General features: G+C 40.3%; 1 protein-coding gene across 3 annotated transcripts in view; it reads left to right on the plus strand.

The window, feature by feature from the left end:
* Positions 1-27,396, plus strand: part of LOC127000575 (junctional adhesion molecule B-like) — a 238,005-nt gene that overhangs the window by 170,095 nt on the left and 40,514 nt on the right. For all 3 annotated transcript variants that reach the window (XM_050864404.1, XM_050864401.1, XM_050864402.1), the window contains 2 exons: positions 3,001-3,137; positions 15,226-15,406. In XM_050864404.1, the coding sequence (XP_050720361.1) occupies positions 3,001-3,137; positions 15,226-15,406 (318 nt within the window). The remainder of the gene's footprint in view (positions 1-3,000; positions 3,138-15,225; positions 15,407-27,396) is intronic.

Raw genomic sequence — 27,396 nt, forward strand, 5'->3', positions numbered from 1 at the left:
ATTTCCCTGACACATAACTTTCAACACGTAACAAAGAACACACGTAGAGAAAACTGGTTGCATTCTTCACCGCTCTCGCCCACCTGTCCGGAGCGAGGCGCAGACGCGTGAATCACCGTCAATATACACAGGTAACTCGGCTAATGACCGCCCCGAAACTAACTAGCTGCAGGTGTATTTCTTTCGTGCAGGTAAATTGGTTCTACGTTTTCAGATTGGAGGAGGAGGAAGAGGAGGAGGGAAAGGTGGAGGAGGAGGGGGAGGGGGAAGACTAGGAAGAGAAGGAAGAGAGAGGGAGAGAGAGGGATGACTAGGAGGAAGAGTAGTAGTAGTAGGAGGAGGAGGAGGGGGAAGACTAGGAAGAGAAGGAAGAGAGAGAGAGAGAGAGAGAGAGAGAGAGAGAGAGAGAGAGAGAGAGAGAGAGAGAGAGAGAGAGAGAGAGAGAGAGAGAGAGAGAGAGAGAGAGAGAGAGAGAGAGAGAGAGAGAGAGAGAGAGAGATGACTAGGGGGAAGAGGAGGAGGAGGAGGAGGAGGAGGAGGGGGAAGACTAGGAAGAGGAGGAAGAGGGAGGAGAGAGGGATGACTAGGAGGAGGAGGAGGAGGAGGAGGAGGAGGAGGAAGAACACAAAGCAACACAAAGGAAGAACAAACAACAGCATACCTGCTGGTCCTTACGAGGTTGTTTGTGACAAGCTACACTAACTATCTAATCAAAGGTGGAAGATGAAGGACAGCAAAGGCGAAGACTAAGAATAGGAGGAAGAGGGAGGAGAGAGGGATGACTAGGAGGAGGAGGAGGAGGAATACATAGGAAGAACAGACACCGGAAGACCTATCGGTCTATGACGAGTTTGTCTGTTTACTACCGCTACTACTAGTAATCTACGTGTGGTAGGACAGGACAGAATAGATGAAGGCTCCTCCCCACCCACCTCTCCCTCCGGCAGCGTGCCGGCAGGAAATAGTTAGAAGAGTAACACCATGTACCTTTAAGGAAGAAAGGGGCATGTAAATTTTACAGTAAAGAGAGAAATAAGAGGAAATTACTACCCTTAACTTACACTACTGGTAACCTAAGCTGTGGGGGAAAATGACTTCATTACATAAGAACAAAGAAACACAGGGAGACTGGAAGAGGCCGAGTGGCCTACACAGGGCAGCCCCAGAATCCCCCCTAATACTCACGATGGGTGAGGTGTAGTTTCAGGAGCACAGGTGGAGGCTTGATCCTCGTTTTACCGGCGGTACTAGGCACGGCACCGGTAACCTGTCACCTTACTGCACCAACACCTCACTCCACCTGTCATGCGGACATTAACTGTTGCTTTACTCTATTGTTGACTTTCGCTACTTGCAATCTAGGTTGTGGGGGAGAACTATTTGAATATAGGCTGAGGTCTTGCTGCAATCTGTCTGAAAACATGCGAAAAAGGGTCAGTATAATCTTATATCCCTGAAGTACTTATCCAAAGAAGACTTAAAGCTATTGATACTCTGTGCGCTAACTACTGACGGTGGGAGTCTATTCCAGTGATCGACGACTCTGTTATTGAAAAAACTTCTGCACACCAATGTGTTACATCGATTTCCCTTTAACTTCATACCGTTGCTGCGTGTTATTGTGTTAGTGTCTCTCTGAAATAGACTATCTGGGTTAATGTTGTCGAATCCATTAAGGATTTTGAACACTTCAATTAAGTCCCCTCTTATCCTTCGCTTTTTTAGGGAAAACATATCTAAACGCTTCAAACGCTCGTCATATGGCAAGTTTCGGAGCGCTGGAATTTGTTTGGTTGCTCGTCGCTGTATCTTTTCTAGCAAAACTTGGAGGAGGAGGAGGAGGAGGAGGAGGAAGAAGGAGGAGAGATGGATGACTAGGAGGAAGAGGAGTAGGAGGAGGAGGAGGAAGAAGTAATTGGCATTCTCTCTCTCTCTCTCTCTCTCTGACTCTCTCCTTACTAACTTTTCTCTTTTCTCTCTCACTATTCCTCCTTCTCTTCCTTTCTTTCTCGCTCTCCTGTTCTCTCTTCTTATCTCCCTGTTATCTCTTCCTGTCATACTCTCTCTTTCTCTCTATCTCCCTGTTTTATCTCTCTCTCACTGACATGCCCTTTCTTCTCTCTTTCCCTCTTACATCCCCTCTATCTCTCTCCGTTTCACAATCTCAACTCAATCTCTTATCTTCCTCTTTCCCTTCCTTGACATTCTCTCTTGCTCCCCTCTTCCACAAACTCATCCTTTCTCTCCTTCTCTATTCACTTTCTTTATCCACGAACTTCTTTATCTTTCCTTTTCTTTTTCTTTTTTTAACTTTTCTTTTCCTTTCTTTCCTTTTCTTACCTTTCCTTTCCCTCTCCTCCCTCCATCCCTCCCTGTCTACCTTCTTTTCCTTTCTCTCCTTACCTTCTAATACTCTTTTCTCTCCTCTCTATCTTCCCTCCACACTCATTCCTTACCCTCCGCCTCTCTTTAACCTTCTCTCCCTCCACCCTATAACTCTTCTCCTTCCTAACCCTCCTTTTTCTCCGTTCCTCCAATAACCTTTTCTCTACTCCCTATCTCCCTCCCTCCCCCTTCACCCACTCAAAATACCTCCTCTCTCTCTCTCCTCTCTGTTCTTTCTATTTTTTTTCTATCTTTATCTACCTGTCCATTTATCTTTCTATCGTTTCTATTTTCCCATTCTCCATCTTTCTTCCTCCCCCCCTCCACCCACCCAAAACCCCTCCTCTCCCTCTCTCCTCTCTCTCCTTTCTCTGTGTGTATCTATCACTATCTAACCAACTATCTATCCATCGTTCTATCTTTCTTTTTTACAGCAAGGTAGGAAAAAACAACAGCGAAAACAAACACAAAAAAAAAAAACTCGATGCTGCTCAAAAAAACAACAACAACGAAAGGTCAAAAGAAAGATCAATGTTTTCTTCCCTATAATCACACCTTTACCTGTCTCACCTGCCCTCCTGACCTTTCCTACCTGCCCCTCTCTCTCCCTCACAGGTTCGCCGTCACCTTCGCCCAACCCAACGACTGGCGGCTGAGAATTCGATTTGTGCAACGGCGTGACGAGGGGAGTTACCAATGTCAGGTGTCCACGCATCCACCACTCATCCATACCGTGCATCTCCAGGTCGTGGGTGAGTAGAGGAGGAGGAGGCGTGGATGATGTTTGTTAAAGGGGGTATGTACATGTCGGATGAGGATGAGGCGTGGATGTAGGATGTGAAAGGAGCTGGACAGGTCGTGGGTGAGTAGAGGAGGAGGAGGAGGAGGCGTGGATGATGTTTGTTAAAGGGGGTATCTACAGGTCGGATGAGGATGAGGCGTGGATGCAGGATGTGATAGGGATATGGACAGGTCGTGGGTGAATGTTGAAGGTGGATGAAGAAGTGTGGATGATGTACTGTGTTAATTAAAAGGGCATGGAGGTTCTGTGTAAGTAATGGGAGTGGATGACGAGAAATGGATGCAGTTTTAAAAGGAGTATATACAGTTCCTGGGTGAATGTTAGAGGTGGGTGAAGCAGTGTGGATGAAACAGTTTTAAAGGGTGGAGTTTAACAAGTTATGGGTGAGTGTTTGAGGTGGATGAAGATGAGATATGGATGATGTAGCCTGTCAAGAAGGGTGTCTATAGGTCCTGGATGAGTGTTGAAAGTGGATGAAGCAGTGTGGATGAAGCAGTTTTAAAGGGCCTAGTCTACAGATTGTGGATGAGTGCTTGAGGTGGATGAGTATGAGATATGGATGATATAGCCTGTCAAGGAGGGTGTCAATAGGTCCTGGATGAGTGGTGAAAGTGGATGAGGGAGTGTGGATGATAGTGTGTTAAGAGGGGCAGCTGCAGGGCGTGGATGAGGGTTTGAGGTGGATGAGTATGAGATATGGATGATATAGCCTGTTAAGGAGGGTGTCTATAGATCCTGGATGAGTGGTGAAAGTGGATGAAGAGACGTGGGTGATGTAAGCTCGTATTTTTAAACATATGGACACCTCTGTATACGCCTGTTAGAAAGCCCTCTCGTAGAAGTTGCAGGGATTTTCATGGGCTGTTTTGTGATCCTAGCGATAGTCTTACACAACTTCTAAAGCCCTGTTAATCTCCTCTATAGCGTTGGGGGAGAGCCATAATGGTAGCCCGATATGTTTTTAGAAAGCCTCTCGTAAAAGTAACTGGGATTTTCATTGACTATTTTGTGACGACCGTAAAAAACATCAATAAAAACCCGATAAATCTTCCCAGTGGCTTTGGAAAACAGTCATGTTTTTAGAAAGCCTTTCGTGACATTTGCTGGGCTTTTCATGGGCTATTTTGTGATGCTAGTGATAGTTTTACACGGCTTCTGCACCTTGAACCGTAAAAACCACCAATGAAAATTTTGTATATCTTCTCTGTAGCCTTAGAAAATAATCATAATGATAGCCCGATATGTTTTTAGAAAGCCTCTCGTAAAAATTGCTGGGCTTGTCATGGACTGTTTAATGATGCTTCTACACCTTGAACGGGAAAAAACATCAATAAAAACCTGGTTAACCTTCACTGTGGCCTTACAAATAGCCGTGATGGGAGCCCGACAAGTGTACGAGAACGGAGCAGCGCAGTCTGAAGGAGGGCTTGTAATCACGGTTGCCAGATTGTCGTACTCAGAGCATAGTATTTACCGGTTTCTGACGCCTAACTATTGCCAAGAAACATCAGGAATTAACTATTTTAACGATAATTATAAGTGAATCTCCTTATTGGGGTCCACGAGACAGTGTTTTGGTCGGAAGTCGGTAAATATAAGAGGCTGAGTAAGACAATCAGGCGACGTTGCTTGTAATACGTCCTGACACACGCTCTCGAGGCTCTCACGTTAGAATTGCAGGGGCGTGAAAGCCTACTAAAACGTTTTCAATAGCTCTTCAGACTTATGGATTGGTGTCACGTTCTCTCTCTGTCTCTCTCTCCTCCTCCTCCGCTTTTTCTCTCTCCTCTTCTCTCTCTCTCTCTCTCTCTCTCTCTCTGTGTGCTTTTCTATCTATCTCTATCTATCTATCCACTTATTCATCCATCTATTTCCCTGCTTATCTAACTATCTATCTATCTATCAACATATCTATTTATCTATCTATTCAGCTCTCTATCAATCTATCAATCTATCTGTCTATTTCTCTCATTGTTGAAGCCTGCAAACATATTTTTTAAGACAAACAAAACAGGCGGGTCAAAAACAAAGAAGGAGGCGGCAATTCAGAGGAAAGATGAAGGCTGTTTCCAGAGTTTGCCCGCTAAAGGGATGAAAGAATTGAGCTCCTGGTTAACACTCGCATTAGGAAGTTGGACAGCGTAAGGATGAGCGTGGATGGAAAGTTTTGCGTCAGAGTGAGCCAACGGGGGGGGAGATGGGGGGGATGGCATCATATTAGCAAGCTCAAAAGAAGAAGAAGAAGAAGAAGAAGAAGAAGATGAAGAAGAAGAAGAAGAAGAAGAAGAAGAAGAAGAAGAAGAAGATGATGAAGAAGCAGAACCAGAAGAAGAAGAAGAAGAAAATTAGAAAATGATAAGATAAGAATATAAGAAGAAGAAGGAGAAAAAGAAGAAGAAGAAGAAGAAGAAAAAGAAAAAGAGGAAGAAGAAGAAGAAGAAAAAAAAAAAGAGAAGTTAGCATGAAAACAGCGAGGTAAAGAGAGCAAGGGAAATTTTACATAATATCAAAATTTAAAAGTTTGAAGACAGTCACTAAATAGATAGAGATATATACCAAGATAGACATAGATAGATAGATAGACTGATAGATAGACACTGAGTAAAGATAAAAAGGAAGCAAAACAGCGGATATATATAAAAAAAGGAAGGAAGGAAGGAAGGAAAGTGAAGGGAAAGAAGGACGAGCGACATGAATGGAGGAAAGTGGTGAGTGAGGAAAATTTATTAAAAGAGAGGAGAGAAGAGAGGGAGGGAGAGAAGAGAGGGAGGGAGAGGAGAGACGGAGGGAGAGGAGAGAGGAAGGAGGAGGAGGAGGAGGAGGAGAGAGCGAAGGAGAGGTACGTGATGAAAAATGAGAGAGAGAGAGAGAGAGAGAGAGAGAGAGAGAGAGAGAGAGAGAGAGAGAGAGAGAGAGAGAGAGAGAGAGAGAGAGAGAGAGAGAGAGAGACAAATAGATAGTTATATAGATAGATTAATAGATAGATCGAATTAGATATAAGAGAAGCAAGACAGCGACGAAATAGAAGAGATAGAAGACAGTCATGTAATAGACAGATAGATAGATAGACCGATAGTTGAATAGATTAATATATGAATAGATAAAGAAACAGATAGATAAAAAATAACCTAACACACAGATAGAGAGAAAAACTGATAGATAAGAGATACGTAACTAGACATAGATAGATAGTGATAGATAAATACACAGACAAATAGATAAACAGATAAATACGCAAAGATGCAAAGTTAGATAGATTGACTAATAGATCGAGATAGATATTAAGGAAAGTGGACCAGCAACGAAATAATAGAGTTTCAAGACAGTGATTAAATAGATAGATACAACAAGCTAATCAAAAATAGATAGAAATATTAGATAGCTAGATTAAATAGATAGATAGATAGAATATATTAGATAGATAGATTAGATTAGATAGATAGAATAGATAGATTAGAGATATTATATAGATATATTTGATAGATAGATAGATTAGAAAGATAGAAATATTATAGGTTCATGAGAGTGATTAAATAGATAGATACTGCGTCAAAAAATAGATATTTAAATAGATAAAATTTGATAGATAGATAGACTGATAGATAGAGAAAGCTTGATAGATAGGTATAGATAGACAGAGAGAGATTTTGACAGATGAAGTTTGATAAATAAATAGAGCAATTGTGTTAGATACAGACAGATAGACAGATATAGAGAGTTAGATAGAAAGATAGAGACTGATTGATAAGTATAGATAGACAGATACAAATAGATAAATAAATAAACACAGATAGATAGAGGATTAGAGAAACAGATAAATACGTAGAAATACCAAAGTCATTTACTCACAAGGTCACTCGTGTTGTTCCGCAGGTAAAAAGACTCACCTGTGGATGAAAAATGTAGCCAATTAAAATCACGCACACGCACACGCGCACACACACACACACACACACACACACACACACACACATCACAACCACATAAGGAGAGGAATTAGTGAGGGAAAAATAACGAAGAAAAAAGGAGAGGAAAAAGAGAGAGAGATAAGGATGGGGGAAAGTGTTAGAAAAGGGAGGTGAAGACGAAGGCAAAGAGGGTGGGTGAAAGGGAAGATGGGAAGGGAAGGAAGGGAAAAGGGTAAGGGAAAGGAGGAAGGGAAGAAGGGTATAAAGGAAGGGAAAGATTGGTACGGAGAAAAGGATAGAAAGGAAGAGAGAGCAAGGGAGAGGAGATGGAGGAAATATAAAAAGAAGAAGAAATGAAGGAGAAAGAAAGGAAGGGAAAGAAGGAGGAAGGACATGAATGGAGGGAAGTGGTCAGTGAGAAATATTTATTAACAGAGGTAAGAAAAGAGGGAGGGAGAGGAGAGAGGGAGGAGGAGGAGGAGGAGGAGGAGGAGGAGGAAGAGAGTTAGGGAGAAGTCAGAGATGAAAAATGAGAGAGAGAGAGAGAGAGAGAGAGAGAGAGGTTTGTGAGGAAAAAAAAATATAAAAAAGTGGGAGAGTGGAAATGGAAAGAGAGAGAAAGAGAGAGAGAGAGAGAGGAGGAAGGGAAGGAGGGAAGAGAGGAGAGAGATGACTGATGGGAAAGAGAGAAAAGAGAGAGAATGGTGGAGAGAGAATGACAGAGGGAGGAAGGGAGAGAGGAAGGGAGGGAAGGATGGATGGATGGAGAGAGGGAGAGAGAGAGAGACAAAAGGAGGGATTGAGAAGGGAAGGGAAGTAGGGAATGAAGAGTTTAAAAATGAAGGAAAATGGAAAAAAAACACGAAAAGCCAGGTTAGATAGGTAGGGGGAATGGAGAGAGAGAGAGAGAGAGAGAGAGAGAGAGAGAGAGAGAGAGAGAGAGAGAGAGAGAGAGAGAGAGAGAGAGAGAGAGAGAGAGAGAGAGAGAGAGAGAGAGAGAGAGAGAGAGAGAGAGAGAGAGAGAGAGAGAGAGAGAAGGGAGGGAGAGATGAAGTGAGGGAGGGAAGGAAGGGATAGATTTAACGAGAAAGGAAAAAACGAGGGGACAGGATAGATAAGTGGGGGGCCGGGAGAGGGAGCGAGGGAGGGAGGGAAGGAAGGGACAGGTTTTAAAAGAGGAAAAAATTAAGACAGGTTAGGCAGGTAGGGTAGGTAAAGACGAAGGGAGAGAAGAAGAAGAAAAAGAAGAAGAAGAAAAGAAGAAGAAACAAAAGAAAAAAAGTTACTTAGGTTAGTTAGGGTGGATGAAGGAAAGATGGGAAGGGAAGGAAGGAGAGGTAATGGGAAGGGAAGGAAGGAGAGGTAATGGGAAGGGAAGGAAGGAGAGGTAATGGGAAGGAGGAAGTAAGAAGGGAAGAAAAAGAAGGGAAGAAGGGAAGAAGGGTACTGAGGAACGGAAAGGTATTGAGAAAGGGATAGAGAGGGAGAAAAAGGGAAGGAGAGTGGGTGAAGGGAAGATGGGAAGGGAAGGAAGGAGAGGTAATGGAGAGGAGGAAGGAAGAAGGGAAGGAAAAGAAGGGAAGAAGGAAATGGAAAGGAAGAAGGGAAGAAGGGTATTGAGGAAGGGAAAGATTGGTACGGAGAAAGAGATAGAGAGGGAGAGAAAGGGAAGGAGAGTGGGATAGAGGAAGCGAGGGAGGGAATGGAAAGGAGGAAGGAAGAGGGAAGGAAAAGAATTAAAGAAGGAAATGGAAAGGAAGAAGGGAAGAAGGGTATTGAGGAAGGGAAAGATTGGTTCGGAGAAAGAGATAGAGAGGGAGAGAAAGGGAAGGAGAGTGGGATAGAGGAAGCGAGGGAGGGATGGAAAGGAGGAAGGAAGAGGGAAGGAAAAGAAGGAAAGAAGGAAATGGAAAGGAAGAAGGGAAGAAGGGTATTGAGGAAGGGAAAGATTGGTACGGAGAAAGAGATAGAGAGGGAGAGAAAGGGAAGGGGGGTGGGATAGAGGAAGCGAGGGAGGGAATGGATAGGTTTAAAAAGAAGCAAAAACACAGGCAGGTTAGGCCGGCCGGTTGGTTGGTTGGGCTTGGCGTCGAGACATCCTCCCAACTTTCCAACTTCTCTCAAGAGTCACAAATTACTTTCAGCTCCTCTCCAGACTTTGGGATGAGAATTGCAGCATCTTTAAAGCCTCCAAGATTGCCCGCAAGATTTTTAGCGTCTCTAAGATTCCCGCAACAACACGGAGATCTTTGTCCATGAATCCAAAACACCTGCGACTGATTGCTGGATGTTTAGATGAGAATTGTGGCATATTTAGAGTCTTCAAGATGGACCACAAGGTATCCAGCGTCTCTTAGGCTTGCCAGAACACATTTGCAGTCTTCTTCACACCCTCAGATTTTTCATGCATTCCAAAACATCTTCAAACGCTTCCTGAACGTTAGAAAGAGGGGTTAGGCAGGAAGGGTAAGTAAAGACGAAAGGAAAGAGGGTGGGTAAAGGGAAGATGGGAAGGGAAGGAAGGGAAGGTGATGGAAAGGAGGGAAGGAAAGGAAGGGAAGGAAGGGAAGGTGATGGAAAGGAGGGAAGGAAAGGAAGGGAAGAAGGAAATGGAAAGGCCTTCGAAGATTGTCCACCAAGAATTCTAGCGTCTCTTAGGATCGCCAGAACACATTTGCAGTCTGTTTCACACTTTCAGACGCGCTCATGACTCCTAAAACACCTACGCCTTCTTCTTAGACGTTTGGATGAGAATTGTATCTTTTAAAGCCTTCAAGATGCACCACAAGTTTTCCAGCGTCTCTTAGGATCGCCAGAACACATTTGCAGTCTTCATCACACCCTCAAATCTTTCATGCACCCCAAAACATCTTCAACTGCTTCCTGAACGTTAAAATGAGGGTTGCAGCCTTCAAGATTGTCCACCAAGAATTTTAGCATCTCTTAGGATCGCCAGAACACATTTGCAGTCTTCTTCACACTTTCATACTCGTTCATGACTCCTACAACACCTACGCCTGCTTTTAAAACGTTTAGATGCACCACAAGTTTTCCAGCGCCTCTTAGGATTGCCAGAACACATTTGCAGTCTCCTTTACTCCTTCAGATCTCTTTTCATGAATCCCAAAGCTCCTGCGACTGCCTCCCGAACGTTTAAATAAGACTTGCATCATCATCAAAGCCTTTCAAGATACCCACCAAGAATTTTAACGATTCCTAGGATCACAAGAACACATTTGCATTCTCCTTCACACTTTCATACCCTTCCATGCACCTCAAAACACCTACGAATGTTTCCTCAGTGTTAAGATGAGAACTGTAGCATTGTTAAAGCCTTCAAGATTCCCACCAAGGTTTTCAGTGCTTCTTAAAATCGCCTGACCACATTTGCAGTCTCTTTTTTTTTTTACATCAAAGGACACGGCTCAAGGGCAACAAAACGAGTACAAAAAAAGCCCGCTACTCGCCGCTCCCATAATAGATAACAGTAAAGAGTAGCCAAAAGAGACGTCAACTTAGCCCTCAGAACTCCTTTCATGCATCTCAAAACGCCTACGACTGTTTCCTGAACGTTTAGAAGAGAATTGACGTATATTCGAACCGTTCAACATGCATCCCAAGATTTGAAGGCTCTTAGGATTCCCAGAACACGTTAGCAGTCTTCTTTACCCTTCCAGACGCGTTCTTGACTCCCGAAACACCTGAGACTGCTTTCTGAACGTTTACATGAGAACTGCAGCATTTTTTAAGAACTACAATTAGACCCACAAGATGTTCAGCGTCTATTAGGATTCCCAGAACACATTTGCAGTCTTCTTTACCCTTCCAGACGCGTTCTTGACTCCCGAAACACCTGAGACTGCTTTCTGAACGTTTACATAAGAACTGCAGCATCTTTAACCCCTTCAAGTAGACCCACAAGATATTCAGCGTCTCTTAGGATTGCTGGAACGCTTTTGCAGTCTTCTTTACACCCTCAGATCTCCTTTCATGTATCTCAAAACACCTGTAACAGCGTCCTGAACGTTTAAATGAGGGTTAAAGCCTTCACGATTACCCACAAGGTTTCTAGCGTCTCTTAGGATTGCCAGAACACATTTGCAGTCTTCTTTACACCCTCAGATCCTTCATGTATCTCAAAACACCTGTGACTGCTTCCTGAACGTTTAAATGAGGGTCGCAGCATCTTCAAAGCCTTCACGATTACCCACAAGATTTCTAGCGCCTATTAGGATTGCCAGAACACATTTGCAGTCTTCTTTACACCCTCAGATCTTTCATGTATCTCAAAACACCTGTGACTGCTTCCTGAACGTTTAAATGAGGGTCGCAGCATCTTCAAAGCCTTCACGATTACCCACAAGATTTCTAGCGTCTCTTAGGGTTGCTGGAACACATTAGCAGTCTTCTTTACATCCTCAGACCTTTCATGTATCTCAAAACACCTGTGACAGCTTCCTGAACGTTTAAATGAGGGTCGCAGCATCTTCAAAGCCTTCATGATTACCCACAAGATTTCTAGCGTCTCTTAGGGTTGCTGGAACACATTAGCAGTCTTCTTTACACCCTCAGATCTTTCATGTATCTCAAAACTTCTGTAACAGCTTCCTGAACGTTTAAATGAGGGTCGCAGCATCTTCAAAGCCTTCACGATTACCCACAAGATTTCTAGCGTCCATTAGGATTGCCAGAACACATTTGCAGTCTTCTTTACACCCTCAGATCTCCTTTCATGTATCTCAAAACACCTGTAACAGCGTCCTGAACGTTTAAATGAGGGTTAAAGCCTTCACGATTACCCACAAGATTTCTAGCGTCTCTTAGGATTGCCAGAACACATTTGCAGTCTTCTTTACATCCTCAGATCTCCTTTCATGTATCTCAAAACAACTGTAACCGCTTCCTGAATGTTAAGTTGAAAACTGCAGCATCTCCAAGGCCTTCAAGATGCCCCGCAAGATTTTTAACGTCCCTCACAATCGCCAGAACACATTTGCAGTCCCCTTTACACACTCAGACCTTTTCCTGCATCCCAAAATATCTAATTCCGTTTCCTGAATGTTAAGATCAGGAGTACAGCATCTTCAAAGGCTTCAAGATTGCCCACCAAGGTTATCAGCGGCTCTCAGAATCGCCGGAGCACATTTGCATATTACATTCTTACATCTTCGTTCATGACTGCCTAAACATCTACGAGTGCTTCTTGAATATTTAAATGAGAATTGACGCATCTTCCAAGCCTTTAAGATCGCCCACCAAGATTTTTAGCGTCTTTTAAAATAGCTAGAACACATTTGCAGTCCGTTACAACTTCAGAGCCTTTCACAAAACACCTTCGAATGTTTCCTGGACGTTTAGATGAGAATTAACAAATCTTACAAGCCTTCAAGATTGCTACCAAGATTTTTAGCGTCTCTTCTTATTGTCAGAACACATTTGCAGTCTCCGTTACAGCTTCAGAGCCTTTCACAAAACACCTTCGACTGTTTCCTGGACGTTTAGAAGAGAATTGACAAATCTTACAAGCCTTCAAGATCACTCACCAAGATTTTTAGCATCTCTCACTATAGCTTGAACACATTTACAGTCTCTTTTACAGCTTCAGAGCCTTGCAACGCATCACAAAACACCTTCGATTGTATTCTGAACGTTTAGATGAGAATTGACGCAGCTCTCAAACACTTCAAGATTGCTACCAAAATTTTCAGCGTCTCTTCGGATTGATAGAACACAATTACACTTTCCTCTTCGCTCCTGCAGATCTCCTCCGTCCATGAATCCCAAAATGCTTCCGATAGTTTCCCGGACTTTCGAATCAGAACGGCGGCGGCGTGATCAAAGCTTTCCAACTGTCCCAGAAACCTGTCATATACAAGTTCGCAAGAGGAAACCGAGAACGCTAAAACACATCAATCAATTCTTCAAACTCCCTTCGAGACCCGTTTTAGAAAGTTGTACAATACCACGAAATCGACGTAACACATAAAAACGATATCGGGAACGAGGGAAATTTATACATGGTTGGGGGATAGGGGGGTGAGAAGGGGGGATGTAGAGGGGTACTGAGAGAGAGAGAGAGAGAGAGAGAGAGAGAGAGAGAGAGAGAGAGAGAGAGAGAGAGAGAAACAGAAGAAAGAAAACAAGAAAGAAAAGAAAACAAGAAAAGAAAACAGAAGAAAGAAAAGAAAACAGAAGAAAAAAAGAAAACAGAAGAAAAGAAGAAAACAGAAGAAAAACAGAAAACAGAAGAAAGAAAACAAAACAGAAGAAAGAAAACAAAACAGAAGAAAAAAGAAAACAAAAGAAAAAAAGAAAACAGAAGAATGAAAAGAAAACAGAAGAAAGAAAACAAAACAGAAGAAAGAAAAGAAAACAGAAGAAAGAAAAGAAAACAGAAGAAAAAAAGAAAACAGAAGAAAGAAAAGAAAACAGAAGAAAGAAAAGAAAACAGAAGAAAGAAAACAAAACAGAAGAAAAAACAAAACAGAAGAAAGAAAACAAAACAGAAGAAAGAAAACAAAACAGAAAAAAGAAAACAAAACAGAAGAAAGAAAACAAAACAGAAGAAAGAAAACAAAACAGAAGAAAGAAAAGAAAACAGAAGAAAGAAAACAAAACAGAAGAAAGAAAACAAAACAGAAGAAAAGAAAAAAAAACAGAAGAAATAAAACAAAACGGAAGAAAGAAAACAAAACGGAAGAAAGAAAACAAAACGGAAGAAAGAAAACAAAACAGAAGAAAGAAAACAAAACAAGAAAGAAAAGAGAAGAGAAGACCAACCCAAACGAAGGACCCCCCAAAAATTCTTGAAAGTAGAAGACAAAAGATGAATATAAAGAAAGAAAGAGACAAATATAAAGTCTCCTAACCCTGACCAGCCCCAAAGGAAGGACCTCAGTAGGACTCTTAGGGATTCTCAGGGCGTCGTTTTAAGAGCGTGAGAGTCCTTTATGGCGCCACAGATATCAGAGTCGCCGCTTCAAAAGTAGGTCACCCGTTCGGACCCCGCTGAAAAACTTTATGACAACCAGAGATCAGACACAGACACACTCATAAATTGGTATCAAGTCTCTGTATCTCTTTTGTTTTCTTTCTCTCTCTCTCTCTCTCTCTCTCTCTCTCTCTCTCTCTCTCTCTCTCTCTCTCTCTCTCTCTCTCTCTCTCTCTCTCTCTCTCTCTCTCTCTCTCTCTCTCTCTCTTCTTTCTATTTCTCTTCTTTCTCTTCTTTTTTTCTTTTCCTTTCTTTTCTTTTCATTTAATTCTTTCTCTTTTATTTTCCTTTCCCTTCCCTTCCCTTCCCTTCCCTTCCCTCCCCTTCCTCTTCCTCTCTCTCTCTCTCTCTCTCTCTCTCTCTCTCTCTCTCTCTCTCTCTCTCTCTCTCACTCTCTCTCTCTCTATCTCTCTCTCTCTCTCTCTCTCTCTTTCTTCTTTCTTCTTTCCTTTTCTCTTTCTTTTTCTCTTATCTTCTCTTTCCTTCTCTCTCTCTCTCTCTCTCTCTCTCTCTCTCTCTCTCTCTCTCTCTCTCTCTCTCTCTCTCTCTTGTCTTCTCTTTTCTTTTTATGTCATGTTATTTTTTTTCCATTTCTTTTCTCCTCCTAACACCCACAGTCTCTCAACATCTTTTTTTCACTAGCCTTTTCTCATCACATTTTCCTACCACCCTACTCACATCACTCCCTCTCCCCCCCCCCTCTCACCCCTTCTCACTACCACCCCTCCATCTGCCCCCCATTCCCAATCATAAACACCCACTCTCACCCTTCTCACCCTTCTCACTACACCCTCTCAACACCCTCCAACACCCTTAACACCTCCTCACCACCTAATTCTAACCTAACCTAACCTAGCCTAACCTAACCTAACCTATCCTAACCTAACCGAACCTAACCTACCTAACCTAACTAGCCTAACCTAACCTAACCTAACCTAACCTAACCTTCCTAACCTACCTAACCTAACTAACTAACCTAACCTAACCTAACCTACCTAACCTAACCTAACGTAACCTAATCCCATCCCTATTTCACTACCCCCCAATCTCACCACTCTCCCTCTCTACCCCCTCAACCTCTCCTCCTCCCTCTTCCCCACCCCCTCTAATCTCCCACTTTCTCCCCCCCCCCCCCCCAGAGGCCTCCATACAGATCCTGGACGAGCGTGGCGTGGAGCTGCGCGAAAAGTTTTACCGCGAGGGTTCGACGATGGAGCTGCAGTGCCTCGTGGCGGACGTGCCCACCGCCACGGCCCTGCAGCTATCCTGGTACCACCACCACCACAGGCTCAACTACGACGACCCCCGCGGCGGTGTGAGGTAGGTGGTAGGGAGGGGGAGGAGGAGGGAGTGTGGGAAAGGAGGAAGGAGCGGGATGTTGACGGACGGTAGGAGGGAAACAGAGAAGGGTAAGGAGTCGTTGGGGGAACAGGAACAGGAGGTTCAAGAATGGTAACATACAGGGAGGAGTGATACGGAGGAAGGTAAGAGCGGGAAGGGAGGAAGGAAGGAAATGTACGATGCGGGGAGGATTAATACAGAGAAAGGTAAGGAGGCGTTAGGGGAAGGGAGTGAGACAGGAGGTTCAAGAATGGTAAGTTGCAGGTAGAAGTGATACGGAGGAAGGTAAGGTGGAGCTGTGGAAGGGAGAGTGAGACAGGAGGCTGCGGGGAGGATTAATACAGAGAAAGGTGAGGAGGCGTTGCAGGAAGTGAGGGAGAGACAGGAGGTTTAAGAAGTTACGGGGAAGAGGAATACAGAGGAGAGTAAGAAAGCGTTGCGGGAAGGGAAGGAGGGACAGGAGGTTCAAGAATGGTACGTTGCAGGGAGGATTAATACAGAAAAAGGTGAGGAGGCGTTGGGGGAAGGGAGGGAGAGACAAGAAGTTTAAGAATAGTGCGTTACGGGAAAGAGGGATACGGAGGAAGGTAAGGAGGCGTTGCGGGAAGGGAGGAAGGGACAGGAGGTTCAAGAATGGTACGTTGCAGGGAGGATTAATACAGAAAAAGGTGAGGAGGCATTGTGGGAAGGGAGGGAGAGACAGGAAGTTACGGGGAAAAGGGATACGGAGGAAAGTAAGGAGGCGTTGCGGGAAGGGAGGAAGGGATAGGAGGTTGAAGAATGTACGTTGCGAGGATGATTAATACAGAGGCGCTGGGGAAAGGGAGGGAGAGACAAGAAGTTTAAGAATAGTGCGTTACGGGAAAGAGGGATACGGAGGAAGGTAAGGAAGCGTTGTGGGAAGGGAGGAAGGGACAGGAGGTTGAAGAATGTACGTTGCGGGGAGGATTAATACAGAGAGGGGTAAGGAGGCGTTGCGGAAAGGGAGGGAGGGACAGAAGGTTTAAGAATGGTGCGTGGCAATGGCCTGGTACGTGGCGGGGAGAAGAATACACACACACATAAACACAGTCCACGGTCTAAAAATACACAGTCGTCCCACGCGCAAGATGATGACGTCACTTGGTTCTTATCAATGATTCATGAGGCAGATGGAATGGTGTGTGAGGAATCAGGAATGGGTACACGGGCTTTCGAAAGGATAGAGAGGACTGAAAATGCACAAAGAGGGTTTTTGAAGAAGAGAAATTTGGAATATATAGAAGAGTTTTAAAGAAGATAGCATGTTTTGAAGAGCTGGGAAAGTTTGGAGGTACTGAGAATATATAGGGATAGACAAGTAGAATAGATAGGAGGGTTAGAAAGGGTATAAGAGGGTTGGAAATGGGGTACGAGGTGTTAGGAATGTTTTGAAGGGGATTGGAAGACCTTGAAATGAATAGAAAGGGATTTAGAAGGGGACGTAAGGGATTAGAAGAGATAGAACGGTTATAAAGATATTAGGAGGAGTTAGAAATAGAAAGAAAGGGCTTTGAAGTTGACAGGAAAGATGGGGAATAAGATACAGGTTAGGAAGGCATTGGAGATGGTCAAAGAGAGATAGAGGGGGAGAGATAGTTTGTTATAAGATTACGAGTAGAAAAGAGAGAAGGGATTTAGCGATAAGGAATAGACTGAAGGGTTTAAGAAAGGATAGGAGACGTCAGGAACGGAAAAAAAGGTTAGGAAGAGGACAGAAGACGTTAGAAATCAATGACAAGGGGTTGGGGAGAGATAAAGATGGGTTAAGAATAGAGGGAGAGAGAGAGTGTGATAACATGAGATTTTAAAAAGAACAGAGGCTAGAAATGTGGAGAATAGGTTGGAAGAGGATATGGGAGGGTAGAAATGATGTGAACGGGGTTAGTGGGAGTTAGGGAGAGTAAGGGATCGATAGAGAGAGGGAGGAGAGGGAGAGGGACAGAGGTAATAGTGGGAGAAGGAAGGAAAGAGAAAAAGGGAAAGGATAAATAGAAGGAAAGAGAAGGAAAGAGGAGAGAGATGACAAGGAAGAGGAGGAGAGGGGGTGGAGAAAACCAGGAGGGAAAATGAAAACAAAAATGAGAAAAGGAAAAGAAAAGGAGGACGAAGGAGAAGATAAAGTAGTGGAAGGAGTAGAGAAAAGGAGGAGAGAGGAAAGAAGAGGAAGAGGGAGAGGGAAAGGGGGAAAAAGAAGGGAGTAAGAGGGGAAATAGGAGGAGAGGAAGAAGGAGGAAGGGAAGGAAAGTTAGTTAGGGAAGGAAAGTTAAAAGAATCCGTTAAGAATAGTTTTGAAGAGAATGAGAGAGGTCAAGAAAGGGGTTTTGAAGGTGACAGGAAAGATGGGGAATAAGATAAAGATTAGGAAGGCATTGGAGAGGGTCAAAGAGAGATAGAGGGGGAGAGATAGTTTGTCATAAGATTACGAGTAGAAAAGAGAGAAGGGATTTAGCGATAAGGAATAGACTGAAGGGTTTAAGAAGGATAGGAGACGTCAGGAGCGGAAACAAAGATTAGGAAGAGGACAGAAGAAGTTAGAAGGAATTAGAAAGGGTTAGAGATAGTGTGTGATAAGATTAGGAGAAGGTAAAAGTGAAGGGATTTAGCGTTAGGGAATAGACTGAATAGTTTAAGAAAGGAAAGGAGACGTGAGGAACGGAAAGAAAGGTTAGGAAAAGGACAGAAGACGTTAGAAATCAATGAAAAGGGGTTGAGGAGAGGTAAAGATGGATTAAGAATAGAGGGAGAGAGATAGTGTGATGAGATTTTAAAAAGAATAGAGGCTAGAAATGTGGAGAATAGGTTCGAAGAGGATATGGGAGGCGGGAAATGAAGTGGACGGGGTTAGGGGGAGTTAGGGAGAGTAAGGGACAAATAGAGAGAGAGGGGAGAGGGAGAGAGACAGAGGTTGAGTTTTGGATGTAGTGGCGCCTGGATACTCCCCTCTTGAAAAAAGTCAAGTCGTAGGCAAGAGGAATCACAGAAGAAGCATATTTTTAAGTTCAATGAGCATAATTTCCTGTTTAAGAAGCATAATTTTAAGTTTAGGCATAATTTTAAGTTTAAGAAGCATAATTTTAAGTTTAAGAAGCATAATTTCCTGTTTAAGAAGCATAATTTTAAGTTTAGGCATAATTTTAAGTTTAAGAAGCATAATTTCATGTTTAAGAAGCATAATTTTAAGTTTAAAATGCATAATTTCATATTTAAGAAGCATAATTTTAAGTTTAAGCATAATTTTAAGTTTAAGAATGCGTTAATAATAGTTTTAAAGAGAATGAGAGAGGTCAAGAAAAGTAAGGGATTAGAGAGGGTTAAAGAAGTATAGATAGGAGAGGTGTACAGTGTTTAAGAGAAAGACAGAAATAGACTGGACGGGTAGAATGACAAGGTGGAAGTCAGCCCGTTACTCCCTGACCTGCCCTAACACTATCCCCGGAACCCACCTCACGTACCGCCGAAACTCCCACGGCGTATCTATCCCTGGCGGCCGTACGTGTATTGCGAGCACACCGGACCAGGCCGCGGCACCTCTAAACTTTCCGGACAAACTACCGCCGAGACCCCTAAACTTTACCGGACAAACTAGCGCGCCGAGTAAACACAGCGGGGAAAAGATGCGACGCGGGGGACAAGGTTAACATTATGAGGCGCCTCTTGGCATTTGGGTGACGGAAAAGGGAATTAAGAAAGGGAATAACAAGGGGGATAACAAGGGAAATAACATAGAGGGAAAAGAAGTGAGTTAACATTGCGAGGCTCTTTTTGACATTTGGGTGACGGAAAAGGGAGTTAACAAAGGGAATAACAAGAGGGATAACAAGGGAAATAACAAGGGGGATAACAAGGGAAATAACATAGAGGGAAAAGAAGCGAGTTAACATTACGAGGCTCCTCTTGACATTTGGGTGACGGAAAAGGGAATTAACAAAGGGAATAACAAGGGGGATAACAAGAGAAATAACAAAGGGAGTAACAAAGAAAATAACATAGAGGGAAAAGAACCGAGTTAACATTACGAGGCTCCTGTTGACATTTGGGTGACGGAAAAGGGAGTTAACGATGAGAGTAACAAAGAGAGGTACACAGTTCACATTACCGGGCTCTCCTTGACATTTAAGTAACAGAAAAGGGATAGCAAGGAGAATAACAAGGGGAATGCCAGAGAGAATAACGATGAGAGTAACAAAGAGAGGTACACAGTTCACATTACCGGGCTCTCCATGACATTTGGGTAACAGAAAAGGAATAGCAAAGGGGATATGCAGCAAAGGGAATGACAGAGGAATAACAGAGGGAATAACGCACAGAAAAGAGTTAAGACGGAATACACAGTTCACATCACAGACCAAGGCGATGATATTGTTGTTGTTGTTGTTGTTGTTGTTGTTGTTGTTGTTAATGATTTTACAGTAACAGAAGCAACTCATGGACAAAAAAAAAATAGAAAACAATGAAGCCCCCACCTGTTGAAGATTTTAGGATTGGCCATAATATTCAATTTCTTTTTTTTTCTTTTCTTTTTTGCAGCAAGGGAAGCAGTTCAAGGGCAAAAAACAAATAGAAAACAAAAAGACCCACTAAGCGCTGCTCCGGTAAAAGAAAAAAAATTATTGGCCTAAAAAGTGGTTCAGTTTCGGTTGGAGTTGTGTTTGGATACTCCCCCTTGAAAAAAGTCGAGTAGTAGGCAAGAGGAAATACATAAGAAGCATATTTTTTTTAAAGTTTAATGTGTATAGCTTTAAGTTTAAGAAGCATAATTTCAAGTTTAAGAAGCATAATTTCATATTTAAGATGCATAATTTTAAGTTTAAGCATAATTTTAAGTTTAAGAAGCATAATTTCATATTTAAGAAGCATAATTTTAAGTTTAAGCATAATTTTAAGTTTAAGAAGCATAATTTCATATTTAAGAAGCATAATTTTAAGTTTAAGCATAATTTTAAGTTTCAGAAGCATAATTTTAAGTTTAAGAAGCATAATTTCATATTTAAGAAGCATTTTAAGTTTAAGCATAATTTTAATTTTAAGAAGCATAATTTTAAGTTTAAGAAGCATAATTTCATATTTAAGAAGCATAAATTTAAGTTTAAGAAGAATAATTTCATTTTTAAGGAGCATAATTTTAAGTTTAAGCATAATTTTAAGTTTAAGTAGCATAATTTCATATATAAGAAGCATAATTTTAAGTTTAAGTATAATTTTATGTTTAACAAGCATAATTTTAAGTTTTCTGTCTGTCGTAGTCAATTCTCGTTCGCCGTTGGTTCCCGCCAGCGTTGGGCATAAACGGAGTTACATCGTGAACTCCGTCAACGGCGCTAAGGGTATTTCAAAAACTTCGTTAATGAGGAGTTTTCGAAAAGTTAGCGCTGGATATTACACGGCGTTAAGCTTTTTTAAACGCCGTTAACTCTTCTTAATGGCAAGTTTTCTGAGATAACAAAATATTCACAAAGGTTAACGATGTGTTTTTAATTACTGGAACGTAAAAAGTTAACGCTATAGTCGATTTTTGAGGCAAAGGGTTGAACAGTTTTAGCGGAAACAGCCGTTAATTGGCCTGTAAAAGCAACGGTCTGCGTAAACGTCGTTAACCTATCCGTTACCAATTTCACGGCGGTAACGTTTTGGTTAACGATGCCCAACACTGACTGCCAGGTGAATGAATCGATCGTTTAGAGGAGGTAGAAAGGAAGGTAGAATAGAGGAGATTATAAAAGGATGAGGAGGAGGAGAAGAAGAAGAAGGAGGAGGAGGAGGAGGACGAAGAGAAGGAGGAGGAGGACGAAGAGAAGGAGGAGGAGGACGAAGAGAAGGAGGAGGAGGACGAAGAGAAGGAGGAGGAGGACGAAGAGAAGGAGGAGGAGTACGAAGAGAGGGCGGAGGAGGACGAAGAGAAAGAGGAGGAGAACGACGAGAAAAAGGAGGAGGAAGAGGAGGAGGAGGAGGAGGAGGCGCGCTGTGCTACATAACAATACAACGTTCACGGCTCTGGCAGCACAGACGGTGTTTCATTCTTCGTATTCTCTATCTCCTTCCCCTTCTATTCCGTCTCAATCCCCTTATTCATTTCCTTCCCCTCATGTCCTCTCCTCAACCTTCCAACAACAAAATCTCTCCTCTCCCTTCACTAACCATCCCCTGAAGTGACCTCTGATGCTACTAGTTGGTTTGCTGCCCCGACTTCTGTTCAAAAAGCCTGGGTTCGATTCTCGGCAATCAGTGGGGGATTCTAACTCCTTATGTTACTTTCCGAAGACTTCTATTCATTCCGCATCCCTCTTGCCTGCATTGACATTCCCTTATCCCTTCCCGAGCCCCAAAACTCTAGGGATATTAATGGTAAGGGCGACAGCACAACAAAAGCGAAAACTCTGCCATCTGGTGGTAAAAATGGTGAAAGAGAATCCATTAGTCCGCTGCTGAAAAATGATGTTCACCCAAATGTGCAAATTATTCACACAGCAAAAAGCGGGTGTGGGTACATTATATATAAACACACACACACACACACACACACACACACACACACACACACACACACACAAACACACACGTTCACACACAATGCCCAAAGAGAACAACTATGCAAATTGTACATAAACAAACATACAAAAAAAAGTACACACACACACACACACAAACACACACACACAAAGAAAAAAAATAACAACAAATGAACAAGCAAAACAACACACACACACACACACACACACACACACACACACACACACACACACACACACACACACACACACACACACACACACACACAAAGAGATAGGAAAAAAAGAACACATCATCAGCGAACAAAAGGCAATTCATTAACAACAACGAACTACAGCGAACAATGGGAGGCTGGCGGACCGTATACGATGGAGGAGGAGGAGGAGGAAGAGGAGGAGGAGGAGGAGGAGGAGGAGGAGGAAGTCGTATACGCTGTGAGGCAAAAAGAGCTATTCAACACATTTCGTAATATTTAGAGTACAGTGCGGAGCTACAGTAGACCAGGAGGAGGAGGAGGAGGAGGAGGAGGGCACAAAATGACGAAGAGGAGGAGGAAGAGGAGGGTAGAAAAAGAGGAGAAAGAGGAAAAGGACGAAGATGAAAATAAGGAGGAGGAAAAAAAGGGGGAGCTAGGTAGAAAAGGAGGAAAAGGAGGAGGGTAGAAAAATGTAGATTAGGAAAGGAAAAGGAGGGGGAGGAGGAGCCGCAGGAGGCGGCGGCTGTAGGCGTGCCGCGCTACATAATAACACAACACAACACAAAGCACCTCAAGTCCATATTAATGTCTATTCAAGGAGGACTTTTTTCCTTTTGTATATTTGTTCTTGTTTTTTTCTTGATTATAATGTTAATGTGGACCTTTTTTTTCAGTTTTTAGTCGGACGCTTTCATGATGTTTTCATATATATATATATATATATATATATATATATATATATATATATATATATATATATATATATAGATATGTTTAAACACTGGTGTGAAGTGATAGGTACAACGTGTGATGCGTCACGAGCAGGGAAATGGTCACAATAACTTGAGGGCACACAGACGGAGGACACATTCAGGTCAATGCAAGTTCACGAAAAAATCTTGAAAATAAACCAAATGTTACAAGAGAACGGTTTGTCACTTACTTTGTAATCAGACGAACAAATGCTCTGAGCAGGCTAAGGAAGAAAAGACTATTGCTAAACCAAAATTAAAATTAACAAACATGACAAGGTTTAGTCATTTCCCAGGCCGTCGCTTTCTGTCCGTCTGTTGCTCCCTCCTGCTCTTGTCCCGACCATTCCTATTTCTTGATTTTTTTTTTTTTTTTTTTTTTGTCTTTCATATGGCGTCACTTTGATCTATCATCTTACCAATTTTCATTTTTTCTTATCAATTATATAAAGGTTTGTCTATTTATGTCTGTCCTGGCAGCATTCTCTCTCTCTCTCTCTCTCTCTCTCTCTCTCTCTCTCTCTCTCTCTCTTTTTCTGCATTTTTTTTCCTTATTTTCTTTCATCTTAATGTAATTATTTTATTCATTGACTTTTTTTTTTCAATTTTCAAACACAAGACTAGATCGAGAGGTGGTTTGTTTCACCTTCATCTTTTTTCAGCTTTTTCTCTTTTATTTTTCTTATTTTCCTTATTTTCTCCTTCTCCTTCGTATCTCTCTCCTTCCTCTATTTTTTCCCTTCTTCTTCTTCTTCTTCTTCTTCTTCTCCCTTTTATTCTTCTTCTTAATCTTCGTCTTCTCATTTCTTCTCCGTATCTTTCTCCTACCTCCATTTTTCCTCCTTCTTTTTCTTTTTCTTCTTCTTCTTCATTTCTTTTTCTTTTTCTCACTTTTTTTTCTTATTATACTTTGTCAACTCATTTCCTCTTCGCATATTTCGTCTTCCTTCATATTCTCTTCTTCTTCTTCTTCTTCTTCTTCTTCTTCTTCTCTTCTTCTTATCTTTTTCTTCTTATCAGTATCCTTCGTCTTCTTATTTCTTCGCATACTTCTTCTATTTCTTTTTCTCGACCTCTTTTTTGTTACGATCTTCCTTCCTCTTCTTCCAAATTCTTTTCTTTCTTCTGCTGTTTCTTCTTCTCGCTCTGATCCTTCTTATTACCCTTCGTCTTTTTCTTCTTCTCCTCCTTTCGTCGAATCTTTCCTCATCCTCTCGTTATATTCTTTCTCCTCATTTCTTCTTAGCTTTCTTTCTCTTCTTCGTTTCATATCATTCTTTTTTTTTTACCCAATTTATTCTTTTTATTTTTATTATTCTTTAAGCTTTTTATTTCATTTTAGTCTTTTAGGATTTTTTTTCTTTCTACAATCTATTCTTTCCCTTTATTTATTTCTCTTTTTCGTTTCATATTATTCTTTTTTTACCCTTTTATTTTTTTCATTATTCTTTAAGCTTTTTTATATACTTTTAGTCTTTTAGTCTTTTTTTTTCTTTTTACAATTTATCTTTCGCTGTATTTCTTTCTCTTCTTCGTTTCATATTATTCTTTTTTTTACCCTTTTATTTTTTTTTCATTATTCTTTAAGCTTTTTTATTTACTTTTATTCTTTCTTTTTTTTTCTTTTTACAATTTATCTTTCCGCGTATTTCTGCTTTCCACTCTCATTCTCTTTTTTATCCTTCTTCTTTTCATTTCTTCGTCTTGCTTTCTTCTTTTCCTTTGTTCTAATTTTTAATCTTGTCCTATTATTATATCTTATTGTATCTTAATAATCTGGAGAGTTTTTTTTTCATAATCTCATAAATAGACTTTTCAACGGTTTTTTTTTTCTTATTTCCTTTCTTTTTTTCATTTTAGTGTTAATTTTCTTTCACTATATAATTTTCGAGTATCGTGTTTTGCTTTTTTTTTTTTTTGGATATATTTTATTTACGTGTGTTTCTGTATATTATTCTCCCTCTTTCTTTTCTTATTTTCCTTCTTCTCATTTCTCCTCCGTAACTTTCTTCTTCTTCCATTTTTCTCCTTCCTCTTCCTCTTCTGCTTCTGCTTCTTCTTCGTAATCTTTTTCTTTATCTTCCTCGTCTCATTATTTTTATCATTTTTCTTATTATTAGTTTTATTTATTTAACAGTTTTGAGTTTTTTTTATTATTAATTTCCCTACTTTCGGACGGTTCCAACTTTTTTCGTCCTATAGTCTTTTTTTTTTTTTTGTGTGTGTGTGTGTGTGTGTGTGTGTGTATGTGTGTGTGTGTGTGTGTGTGTGTGTGTGTGTGTGTGTGTTACTCATCTTAAAATTTACTCATGTTATGGTTTTTTTATTATTTTTCTACAGTTTTGGAATTTATTTATTGATTTTATAACTTCCAGACACTTGCAACTCTTTATTTTGTATTTTTTCGTCGATTACTTCCCTTTTCATTTTTTTTACTTTTCATTTTATAATTTAGACTCTTTTCATGTTTATTTTTCTTTTTATGAATTTGAAGTTTGATAATTTTTTTAACTTACGGACGCCGGCAACGCTTCTTCTTTTTTTCGTCATTTAGTCTCCATTTCATTTTTTTTTTATTCATCTTGTAATTCAGACCTATTTGATATTTTTTTTATTATATGAGTTTGGAGTCTTTGTTAATATTCTAACTTTCAGACACTGGCAACATTTTTTCCACACTTTTTCATACTTTTATTTTTTGTGTTCATATAACTCAGATTTATTTTTTTATTTTTTCATTTAAGAGTCTGGAGGGATTTGTTTTATATTAATTTTCAAACTTTTGGACGCTCAACATTTTTTTTTTTCGTCGCTTATTCTCCATATTTTTTTTTCTTTTTTTACTTTTCTTCGTCTAATAATTCAGACTTATTTGATTTTTTTATTATATGAGTATTATCTTTATTAATATTCAACCTATCAGACGCTTGCAACATTTTTTCCACACTTTCTCATCCTTTCCTTCATTTATTCATCTTATAATTCGGTTTTATTTAGTTTTCCTTATTTCCTTTATTAGTTAGGATTTTTTTTTTTTTTTTTTTTACTTTTAAACGCTCACAACATCTTTTTCTATCTTTTTTTTTGTCGTTTCCTTTCCATTTTATTTGTTTTGACTTTTTCGTTTTAAAATTCCGACTTATTTAATGTTTTTTTTTTATTTCTTTTATGAGTTCGGAGTTTTTATTAAATTTCTAACTTTAGAGGCTTGCAACTTTTATCTCCTCTTGATTGTAGCTTAGTAACTTTTTCTTTATTTATCTTATACTTCACTTATTTTAATCTTTTTTATTCCTTTTAATTAGTTTGAAGGTTTTTTTATCAACTAACTCTCAGACGCTTCCAACATATTTTCATCTTTTTTTTTTTTATGTCACTCTCAATTTGATTTTTTTTTTCTATTTATTTCTTTTCTGAGTGAAGTTTTTTTTCTTTTAAATTTCAAACTCTCAGACGCTTCCAATATATTTTCATCTTTTTTTTTTATGTCAGTTACTCTCAATTTGATTTTTTTTTTCTATTTATTTCTTTTCTGAGTCTGAAGTTTTTTTTCTTTTAACTTTCAAACTCTCAGACGCTTCCAACATATTTTCATCTTTTTTTTTATGTCGCTTAGTCTCAATTTGATATTTTTTTTTACTTTCTATTTATTTCTTTTCTGAGTCTGAAGTTTTTTTCTTTTAAATTTCAAACTCTCAGACGCTTCCAACATATTTTCATCTTTTTTTTTTTTGTCACTTACTCTCAATTTGATTTTTTTTCTATTTATTTCTTTTCTGAGTGAAGTTTTTTTTCTTTTAACTTTCAAACTCTCAGACGCTTCCAACATATTTTGATATTTTGTACGCCACTTAGTCTCAATTTGATTTTTTTTTTTACTTTCTATTTATTTCTTTTCTGAGTCTGATTTTTTTTTTTCTTTTAACTTTCAAACTCTCAGACGCTTCCAACATATTTTGATATTTTGTACGCCACTTACTCTCAATTTGATATTTTTTACTTGCTCTATATTTCTTTTCTGAGTCTGAAGTTTTTTTTCTTAACTTTCTAACTCTCAGACGCTTACAACATACTTTTATCCTTTTTCGTCCCTTACTCTCCATTTGATTTTTTTTTTCCCTTCTATTCATCTCATATTACAAACTTTTTAATTACCTGTGTAACTTTCAGACGCATTCAGTACACTTTTAATTATTCTTTTTTTCCTTTCCTTTTCCCTTACGAATCTCAACATTTTTTTTCCCTCTTTTTCGTCCTTCCATTTTTTACTCATTTTCAATTTCAGACTTATCCAATTCCTTTATTTTATTTCTTTTATGAGTCTATTTTTTTTTCTTTCAACATTTGCAACATTATTTTTTTTCATTCTTTCTCTTCTCTTTCTTCGTAATTTCTTCATTTTCTGCTTGTTTGTTTCATCTTATAAATGCAAAGTAGTTTAGTGTTTCATATTTTCATGTATTAATTTCCTTACTTTTCGGCGGTTCCAATTT

The sequence above is a fragment of the Eriocheir sinensis genome, chromosome 19, assembly GCF_024679095.1.
Source record: "Eriocheir sinensis breed Jianghai 21 chromosome 19, ASM2467909v1, whole genome shotgun sequence".
NCBI lineage: Eukaryota > Metazoa > Arthropoda > Malacostraca > Decapoda > Varunidae > Eriocheir > Eriocheir sinensis.